General features: G+C 41.4%; 1 protein-coding gene across 1 annotated transcript; it reads right to left on the bottom strand.

Moving 5' to 3' along the window:
* Positions 1–2,727: 2,727 nt before the first annotated feature.
* Positions 2,728–10,642, bottom strand: oat (ornithine aminotransferase). The gene is made up of 10 exons (XM_079233535.1): positions 10,544–10,642; positions 8,793–9,024; positions 8,433–8,657; positions 8,247–8,342; positions 7,811–7,938; positions 6,576–6,698; positions 5,539–5,667; positions 5,290–5,403; positions 4,897–5,041; positions 2,728–4,380 (listed from the first exon to the last, which is right to left on the bottom strand). Exons 2-10 carry the CDS (start codon positions 9,004–9,006, stop codon positions 4,220–4,222), a joined length of 1,335 nt encoding a protein of 444 aa, XP_079089661.1. The 5' UTR covers positions 9,007–9,024; positions 10,544–10,642; the 3' UTR covers positions 2,728–4,219.
* Between the last annotated feature and the right edge of the window lie 98 nt (positions 10,643–10,740).

The raw sequence follows: 10,740 nt of genomic DNA, 5'->3' as shown, positions 1-10,740 counted from the left end.
GCGAGCCAAACGTTTTTCTCTGATTTATCTGTCATGGTAAAGGAAAAAACGAATAGCTTATCCTATTCCAGCACAATTCTCAAGCTGACACCTTCTTCTCCACACACCTAATGGATACAGAGCTTAATAATTAATCCTCTTCTTAACTTCAACTTTACCTGAATTAAATTTCCGGCACAATACTTTGATTACGTTCTTGCTAAGTACCACAATCTGATTCCTCCATTATGTAAGGAAAGAATACAAATGGGCTGGCTGAGAGAGACACAAAGCTGCAGGACGAGGGATGGATAGGGAATCAAAGGAAAGACAGTCGGAGAGACGGACAAAATAGAGGAAAGACGAAGAGGAGGCGATGAACAAAGAGCGAAGGAGAAAAGCGAGTCTGGATGAGCCCCTCTTGACCTTCTTGGTCAGTGGAATTGTGTTGGAACACACGCGCGTCTTTCAAAGCCAGCTTTGCGCCCCACGCTTCCATTGGACCAGGCGGACTGTTGGCACAGAGTGTGTGTGGTGGTGAAAAAAATCAAGTAGCTTTAAAAAAAAAAGGAGCATCTCCAGGTTTGGCTGAGGCTGTCAAAGCCCTGCCGGAGTCTGGCCCTCCATGTTCCCAGATCCTCACAGAGCCTGTGGCCTGTCACTGCCCTGCCAAAACTGGAGCTCATTTGTGGAATATGGTATGCCTTGAATCGTGGATGAGTCGGATGCAGGTCTCCGGAGTGTAAGGATCAAAGCATGCACAGGACACAAGCGCATTGCTCGGTGTCACCCGGCGATAACCCTCATTTCTCCTGCCAGGCTGGATTCCACTCATTTTTCACAAGCAAGCTCTGGGCCTTGCTCATCTCTCCACTCCGCTTCATATGAAATAATAACCTGTCCTAGATTGTAGGCTGTGTGTGCACTTTCGCTCTAAACTACAAGAACTGTTTTGACAGCGCAACTGATGAAACTGAAATCTGATCATTAGGCGGTGGCCTGAAGGTTAGAGAAGGTTAGAGCTTGGAGCCAGTGGTGGAAAGTTTATCCATGTATCCACATGTTACGCCACTTTATACTTCCACTTCAGGAATGTTCAGAAGGGGGCGGGGAAATAAACTTGTGTAGTTGAATTTTGCTTTTTCAGGAGTTTTCCAATGCATCTCACAAGGGTTTGCTTTTGGAGAGGTGGCCATTGAAATACGAATTTGTTTCCAAAGGACTTGCCTAGTTGAATACAAATTTAAAAAAAAAAAAAATCACACGTGAAAGGAAATTCAGTCACATGATAATAGATGAACTCCATCCACTGAGAAAGACTATGAGATGTGGTTGAAAGCTCTATAAATAGAAATGCAATAAAGAAAAGAAAATACACTCAATAGAAAGCCTTGAAAGAGGAATTGGCCTGGAGTAATGCCATGCAAGTGCAAAGCATTTTCCTAATTAGAGGATTTTATTGATCCTCAACAGCATGTAATATGTTTTCTTGTACGTCTGTTTGAAAGTGAAATATCGGCCATCTGTTGCATGACTTATTCCAAACAACTCTCCTGGTTTAAAAACACAAAACAGCAATTGCAAAGCAGCAAATACAGTTCAACCAACATAAAAGCTCAAAATTCCTTTGTACCAATGATATAAAAGATGAAATCTTTATCTGATACAATCCGTCAGATCTGTATTCTACCACTGCTGCCGTTTATATTATTGTTGTGTATAGCAAAATTCTAAGTGGATGCAGCCTGTGCAGCAGGATTTATGCTGCCTGAAGGTCAGCACTCGGGGGGCAGAAAGCCTTGGACTGTCTTGTTCAGCCGGCTGGAAGTTGTTGCCACAACATCCAGTTCAGGACAGCTCGTCTTCTGGGAATGGCAAGTGTCAAATATGTCAACTCTCTGTCAGTGAAGGTCGCTGTGTGCTGCTGGTCCAGAGGACAGTGTGACAGCATGATAGATGGATAATCCAGGTTCAGGCTTGTAGGTTTAACACTGCTATGCTTGGACTAGACGCCTAGATGTGTCAGTAAGTCTTGAAGTGTATCTGCAGTGAGGCTCTCATCCCCGGATTTCTTCCTGTTATTGTAAGCTTTGTATTTAACACCAGTCCACACTACTTGGTTTAAGTACCCACCAATCTTTAGTTTCATTTCAGTAAAGGCACAGCACCATCTAGTGTCACAAATAGGATCATGGCAAACTAATAGGTTCAAACTTCAGGATAAAAAGGCCCAACCAACCCCAATCTCCACACTCACCGTCCGTGACTCCAAATCATGTTTTGACGTTGTGATGTTGCAGCAAAGTGCTGTCCCATTTAAACATTACAAGCCCTTACGGTCTCTCGCACTCAACCTTTCAGCAGGTGACGTCAACAAGCCCCAGAGGGTTAAGGGTTTAAGGCTTTGGATTTGAACATTTAAGATCGTCTTTGTCAAACACTACGCCCAATTATCTGTGTACTTTGCTCTGATTAGTAATTAATGGCATTAACTCAAACTGCAGGTATGGTTGTGCATCTGGTTTTGCAACTTGTGAAGCAAGTGCATGGTGTGTCATGGAAGCTAAAAAGAAAGACCAGTTTTGGGATTGTATCTGGATACCTGGGTCTTCTTACACTGGTCAATGTTCTGGATTTTAGGAGTTTCCATGTTTTAAATCAGCAAAGCTAACGGATGACTCAGTGAACCTGCATCCTGAAACAGGCCAATCAAATTAATTTGTTCCACAAAAACCGCAACACAGAAAATAAGACTGCAATAATTTATTTGAAGATCAATGGATAATGCAAATACTTGCCTTTAAAAGCAAAATATTAACTTTTTTTGTAACAGAAAACATTCATCGAAGTTCAATGACAACAACGTACTACAGATACAGGACATATGTGTATTGGTAAATATAAGTACTTTTTTGGAGGGTAACTAATTGTCATCGCAATCAGAAGATTTTATATACATTTCGGCTTTTTCAAAATGTGTAGAATCCCTGCCCCTGAGCTCTTAATACCCAGACGAGCTGGCCCTGTATAACAACACTTGTCTCACAAGTTGCATGCCAGACAGCAGTAGCTTAGTAGAGTTTTTCAGTGTACATTCAACTTTCAAAGTCCTGCACATCTGTTGGTCAGACTTAATTATATGCTTTGAGAACATGTTTGTAACTTTAGACTACATACGTCCTTTTAATAAAAAAAAAAGCTTTATTGAAGACAAGCACACTGACTATTTAAATCAATTAACACCAGCGAAAATTATATCTAGGGCTGTCCCGAATACCATTTTTGTGACTTGGAAGCTTCAGTAACAACAACACAAGCTTTCCTTCGTTATTTATTTTCCTGTTATTCTCTAATGAGGGACGAGGATACAGATTTATTTAAACTAACTAGATTATACGAACTAGATGATAATAGTCACATTAAGGAAATTACAGCAGTAGTCCATAAAAATGAACTTAATAATGAAAATGAAATACGCAAAAAAAAAAAGGCTCGATGCAGGATAATAAATGTTGGAAATGTAACGTAAAAATGGGCACTTTTCTACACTATGTGGGAATGCTCCAATGCGTTGCCTTTTTGGAAGGTAGTACTGAAGAACCTAGAAGGATGGCTCAAACGGCCTTTACCAGAATCTCCACAATTCTGTTTATTAGGGCACACATCGTTAGCGCCACCAGGCCTGACCAAAGCAGAGATTAGACTGTCATTAACAGGTTTCATGGTGGCAGCAAGGCTCATCCTGCGAAACTGGAAGAGCCCACATACGCCCACACTCACAGACTGGCTCAAACTCATGACAGAGACGGCTGCCTTTGAAAATATGATTGCCAGAGTAAAGAACAGTTCAAGCCAAACTGACCAAGCATGGAAAAATCTAATGGCTTTTTTAACAAATTAGAGTGGTCAAGTACTCGGATGTATGTGCTCAGGAAAGATAATAAAGGGGTGTCGGGGTGATTGTATTTTTATTATATTTTTGTTATGTTTGTCTGTCTGCTGTATTGTCGCTTTCTTTTTTTCTGTACTTTATTATTGTCTGACAAACATAATTTTTGTATTTATGTTTAATGTTAATATATTGAATGTATTGAAGTGACAAAACAAAAAAGAAATGCGCTTCAAAAGAACTTTTTAATTTTAAAAAAATGTAAAAAGATACTAAATGTGTCGCGCAACCTGTTGATTATGATTATCAGGAGGAAGGTCGTCTGTGTATTGTTGAATAGTTTTTTGATGTTTAGAAGGACAAGATGGTTCTCTGGATGATATCGATACAGTCGTGCAGCTCATGCTCTTTGATGATGAGGGGAGGGGCCAGGCGGATGATGTCACCGTGGGTGGGCTTGGCCAGCAGTCCGCTGTCACGAAGGCGCAAGCACACCGCCCAGGCGTTATAGTCTGTGAGGAGTGTTGTAATAAAAAGGTCAGGTTAAGTGACTGCAAGGTGCCAAGAGTGTGCTACTCTACGAAAATAATTAAGCAATACTGCCTCCAAACGTGATATCATACAGTCAAGTCTTGATGCCGATTTTCAGTATGAGACTACATTTAATACTAATGGAACTGTCTGAGGTCATTCAAAGACTACACATTTAAATTGTTTTTTAAGGGTTATCTATTGGCCGAGATGGAATACAATATTCATAACTATGTCTTCATAGGGTATTCAGTTGGTTGCAATATGCAATCTCACTTCTAGATTCCACTAAAAATCCTACACACTGGTTCTCCAAGGGTGAATTTGCTTTTTTAGTAAAAGTTTGAATTTATTTTGTACTCTGAGGAATGCACACTACAAAATACCAGATAATGCGCCATTTACAAAACTAAAGCCTATTAGCTGTGATTTTTTTAAAACTTTTGTTAGAAAATGGTGGTCTCCAATAGGGCTGCGGTTTTAGAATAGTTAAGTACCTTTAGTCTCTTTAATGACGATGGCATTGAGGAGGCCTTTCCCTCGGACTGCAGTCACAATGTCTTTGGGCAGTTTTCTCAGCTCGCTCCGCAGCAGCGCTCCCATCCTTTCAGAGTTCTCTGCCAGCTTCTCCTCCTCAAGCACCTGCAAACAAGAACAGTAAGACAAAGAGTTGTTTTAGAATTATGACATTAATGTGCCATACATACTTTTCTTCCGATTTTAAATTGCCTTTGAAGCCAACTGTGGTAACTTTGTGGTATGTTGCATATCACAGTGAGAGTTCTCTCCATTTAATCAATTAAAACAAAAAGGCAAAAACAAGCAGGACGGAGTCGTTAAAGGGTGGATGGACCAAGAAACTATAAATGAAGTGCATTTTAAACACTGACCTGAAGTGCAGCGATTGCAACCTTACAGGCGATGGGGTTACCGCCATACGTGGACCCGTGTTCTCCAGGCTTGATGGTCATCATTATCTCATCGTCACATAGCACAGCAGATACCTGAGGCACACAAACACAGATTAGTAAAGGTAACTTTACTACTATGATCAAACTTTATGGGCTTTTGGAGTCTACTACTTGCAAACCAAATCCATAATATGCCATGACGTGTGACTGAACAACAAAAATGCTTACAGGGTAAACACCTCCAGAAAGAGCTTTGCCCAGAATCACGATATCTGGACGGACTTCCTCGTGGTCCACAGCCAGGCGCCGGCCGGTCCTTGCCAAGCCGGTCTGCACCTCGTCAGCAATGAACAACACCTGGACAAAGCACAGAGGTCTTGAGTCGTTATCTCAAAGCCTCACTGCAGTCGTCACCACAGCCCGAAGTTTCCTTTTGGCATGTAAATCCATAAACTTAAAAAAAAAAAAAGGATCAGTGTGTAGGATATATTTACAGAAATGTAATCTAATATTTATATACTTTGTCATTAATGTACAATCACATGAAGCCGAGAATTATTTTGGTTTTGTTAGTTTAGAATGAGCCATTTATATCTACACAGGGAGTGGGTCCTCTGCACGGAGACGGTCGTGTTTCCACAGTAGCCCAGAACGGACAAACCAAACACCGGCTCTAGCGAGAGACTTCTGCGCTATTTTGTTACAGCTTGTACAGTATTGCACAATCCCTGAATGTGTAATGCTGTACAAAGTTACAGTACGTTTAGGCAATTCTCACAAACAAGGGAGTGTAAAAATAAACAAAAACTATAATTTAATATTATATTTGAAAATTCATACAGAAGTCCTTCTCTAAACATACATGTTGTATCTTCTACTCCTTGCCCGATGGAAAGTGACTTCCAGTTCACATAATTGACTTAAACCCCGTCTCTCCCTGAAGAATGCTTACTACCCGATAAGAAAGCGCGCATACATATATACACACACACATACATATATATTCAAAACTGAAGCCCAGACTGCAGTTTGCCCTCAATTAATTTGGCGGTCAGGTGGAGCAGATCACACTTTTGTTCTGCCTTCAGTACCACATCAAGGGTAGGACAAATGTCCTACTCTTAGCAAACAGCATGGAACAAGCATATACTTGTGTTTTTATTTCTAACAGATGTTTGAATATGGCTTATGCAAAACCCTCAAGTAAAGCTAATGAATCACATAACATGTCATTCCACCTCGTCTGTGCTTTTGTCCAGACTCACGTTGTATTTGGTGCAAAGTTCTCTGACTTTGGTGAGGTAGCCCTTGTCTGGCACCACCACGCCAGCCTCCCCCTGGATGGGCTCCACCATGAAAGCAGCAACATTGGGGTCTTGAAGAGCTTTCTGTAGAGGAGAAAAAAAAAAACCACACATTTCTATCTTTGTCCAATATAACCCTATCAACTAACGCTTGCTACTTTAGTCAATCATTACGTTCTTATATTTACATAGAACAGCAGAAGTTGCCAAACTCAGCAGACACACCGAACTGTGTTCAGCAAGTCGGTCCTGTTTACAAACCTTTACAGAGACAATGAGGACGTCAACTCAGCTAGTTTGGAGAATCTTGTGAAAGAAACAGTTTTGTTGTCGTCTTTTTTACAAAAAAAAAAAAAAAAAAAAAAAAAAAAAAGGGAACATTACTTTTCACATCCATGTTTGTTTCTGGATCTTGGAGAGTTCTACTGAAAAAATATTTATAAAAAAATAAAAAGGTCGAGTTAGAAAGAGGTGAGACCTCTGCAACCCACTCCTCATCTCTGCTTGAGGCTCAAGGCATGACACATTCAAATCCCCAACCAAAGGGTTAGGGTTTTAAATTGTCTTTGAAGCCAACTGTGGTAACTTTGTGGTAACTCAGTGAGAGTTCTCTCCATTTAATCAATTAAAACAAAGGCAAAAACAAGCAGGACGGAGTCGTTAAAGGGTGGATGGACCAAGAAACTATGAATGAAGTGCATTTTAAACACTGACCTGAAGTGCAGCGATTGCAACCTTACAAGCGATGGGGTTACCGCCATACGTGGACCCGTGAAGGTCGAGTTAGAAAGAGGTGAGACCTCTGCAACCCACTCCTCATCTCTGCTTGAGGCTCAAGGCATGACACATTCAAATCCCCAACCAAACTGTTGCAAGCTAAGTTGCATTGTGGGTAATGTAGGTACCAGGTGAGGAGGAAAATTAATGCATTAGAGAAGGGAAATGTTAAAAGTTAGTAATGAAAACCATAAACTCTGAAACAAACTATATTGGCCAAACTACATTTAATAGGCTTTTTTTTTTTTTTTTTTAACAGCCGTGTTGGACCAAAGGTGAAGGTACTTTCTCACACATTAGCTGCTTGTGACAGCTTGAAGCTCACATGCCATTCCATTGTACTGCCTCCACAACTGAAACAAAATGAAAACAAACATGATAGCTGCTGCATGTCTGAAAGATAAAATCAAAACCTGTACCTCCAATGAAGGGATGTCGTTATATGGGACAACCTCAAAGCCTGGCATGTAGGGGCCAAAACCTTCGTAACTACTGGGGTCAGTTGAGCTGGAGATGGCTGCCATGGTACGGCCCCAGAAGTTTCCATCTAAATCAAGAGTGAATGAGAAATATTTATCATGGTTCAGTTTACATCTTTACATGATGTAGGACAGTTGAAACATGTGGTCACCTTATCCTTTATCATCGAGAGGATTGGACTAACGCCAAGTTTGGTCATTTTAGACTATGCAGCATTTTAGACTATGCAACTTCCCCACTGCGGGACTAATAAAGGATTATCTTATCTTTTCTGATTGTAGTATTAGCCAAAGTGTAAATAATCACTGTAGTAATCAAATGTTGAAGTTGTCTGACATCTAAATAAGCGTTTTGCAACATAAGATTACGACTTACCTGCAAAGATTATTTTGGCCTGATTTTTGGGAACCCCCTTCACATTGTAAGCCCACTTGCGGGCGAGTTTACAGGCCGTCTCACCACCCTCAACACCTAATATGTAACGAAAGACAGACATGTCAACAAATGCACAATTTAGGATGATGTTTTGAACAGTAAGTGCATGATGCTTCCTTCCAGTACCTGTGTTCATGGGTAAGACTTTGTCATAGCCAAACAAGCCAGTGATGTACTCCTCATAGGCTCCCAGAACATCGTTGTAGAACGCTCTGGAAGTGAGGGCGAGTTTGGAGGCTTGGGCGCCGAGCGCGGCTACGATCTTTGGGTGGCAATGGCCCTGGTTTACTGCACTGTAAGCACTCAGGAAGTCGTAATACCGGCTGCCTTCCACGTCCCACAAATAGATGCCTGGAGTACAGGAGAAAACAGAGTTGTTAAGAAGTGTGATGATTCATAAGGGATTTGGAGCAGGTTGATACACCAGAGATTACAGGAACCATACATTAACAAACTTTTAGTAATAATTTGATGCTCTGCACTCACCCTCTCCCCTCTCTAAGGCCACGGGCAGCGGGTGGTAGTTGTGCGCTCCAAACTTGTCCTCACGGGCGTAGATTTCGTCCGAGGTGAGTGGGCGGTCAGACTTTAGTTTGGTTGCGGCGGTGGAGGCGGGACGTGTGCCAGAGTGGAGGCCACGACTAAGAAGAGGGGCGGTGCGGCTCAGGTTGCGGCTGAGCTGGAGAATCATTCCCTTCATGGTGGTAAGCTGCTACGTCTATTTCATAAGAGCACACACAATTAGTTTTTTTACGAGTTCCAAGTTGTAAGGAATATTTCACAAGTGGTTTATGACAACGTCTAAAAATACAGAGAACCTCACAAGAACCATAATGTAACTGAGCTTTTATAGTGGAGGTAATTTTACTTTTCATCTATTTACCTTGTTTTAGTGTTTCTGTTTTTCATCATGTAAAGTGTATTTTAAAGCACGATACAAATACAATGCATTATTATCATAATTATAAATGCATTTATCAATTAGTTGATTAATTGCCAGCTATTTTGTTTATGGCTTGGTTATATAATTTTTGAAGCAAAAAGTGCCAAACATTTGCTGGTTTCAGATTCTCAAATATGAGAATGTAATGCTTTTGTTAGCCATACATTATCGTAAACCGAGTTTTGGGCCGTTGGTCGAATAAAAACAAACAATTTGATTAAACCCCCTTGGGCTGTGGGAAATTATAAACTTGCAGATTTCACTATTTTTCAACAACAAAATATGAATCCAACAAATCCAAAACGTAACCTGTATATTAATCAATAAAGAAAATCATGAATAAAAGCAGCCCCAGGTAAACAGCTACGCAGCAAGCAAAGCAGACGTCCAATACAAGGTTGAAAAAGAAGTCGGCCTTTGTAGGCTTTACTGGAAGCAGCTGTGAAACAGTAAAAACTGTATCGGATAAATACAATAATTGTATGTCATTGACAGTGGTGCTCTTGCCCCAACACACAACAGCATAAAACAAAGAAATACCCCTAAAAAACACACAATGTAGCTACAAGAGTCGAGCTTAATAAACGAATGCACTGCTATGTGACAGTCCACCGAGCAGGTCTGCTTAACAATGCACTTCTCTTTCACAGGCAACACAATAGAGGAACATAGTTCCTATTCAACAAGCTAATCCCACAGCAGCAGGGCAACTCAACTGTGATGTTCCACATAAGAACAATTCTTGTTTTTCTTAGTAGAAAATGCAGAGGATTCCCAGTAGTCTATCTGGAGAATCAATACCTTTGAACAGTGAATAAACACATTTACAGCACCTGGTCTGGGCCACATCAAGAACACGGTGCTGGTGACCATTACAGCTGCTCGAGAGATGATAGGTTCCCCTAGGGTGCTGCCTCTCCGACACACCCCCAACAGTAACTTCATGACGACTACATTCAATAAGGACCAAGAGAGGTGCTGGAGCTCATAGGTGACTGACAGTTGGCTTTAAGCAGCTCTCCCGGAACCATGATGCGTTACATAACACGGCATCATGGAGCAGAACGTGTCGTTCTTTATAAACCCTCGAGCTAAATGACGATATAAAGCGTTTACACTCGCCGGAAGAGTGTTTAAAACGCTTTAAACAGTGCTGCGCGCGCACACAAACACAAACACACAGCTAGCTAACATTAGCACCTGCCTGACTTCAGTTACTTTAAAGTTTAAACCATCCCTACATTATCAGTCACGCGCAGGAGAAAGGAGACTTGAAGGGAAGTGGAAACAGTACCAGGAAGAAGTAAAGCGAAGATTTGTTTTTCTTGAATCGCGGGTGAGGTCCGTCCGATGGATGAAGCTGAAGGCTACTGTGCGGCTTGTTAAATATCTGTTGGCCGATATGGGGGCGGGGCAGCGCGAGAGCGTGCCGTTGGTGCTCGGCTGCGTCAGAGGACACGCCTCCATGCAGCAACTTTTCCCGACGATTGC

The sequence above is a fragment of the Taurulus bubalis genome, assembly GCF_910589615.1.
Source record: "Taurulus bubalis genome assembly, chromosome: 2".
Lineage (NCBI taxonomy): Eukaryota > Metazoa > Chordata > Actinopteri > Perciformes > Cottidae > Taurulus > Taurulus bubalis.
This window is presented reverse-complemented; position numbering and strand designations above follow the sequence as displayed.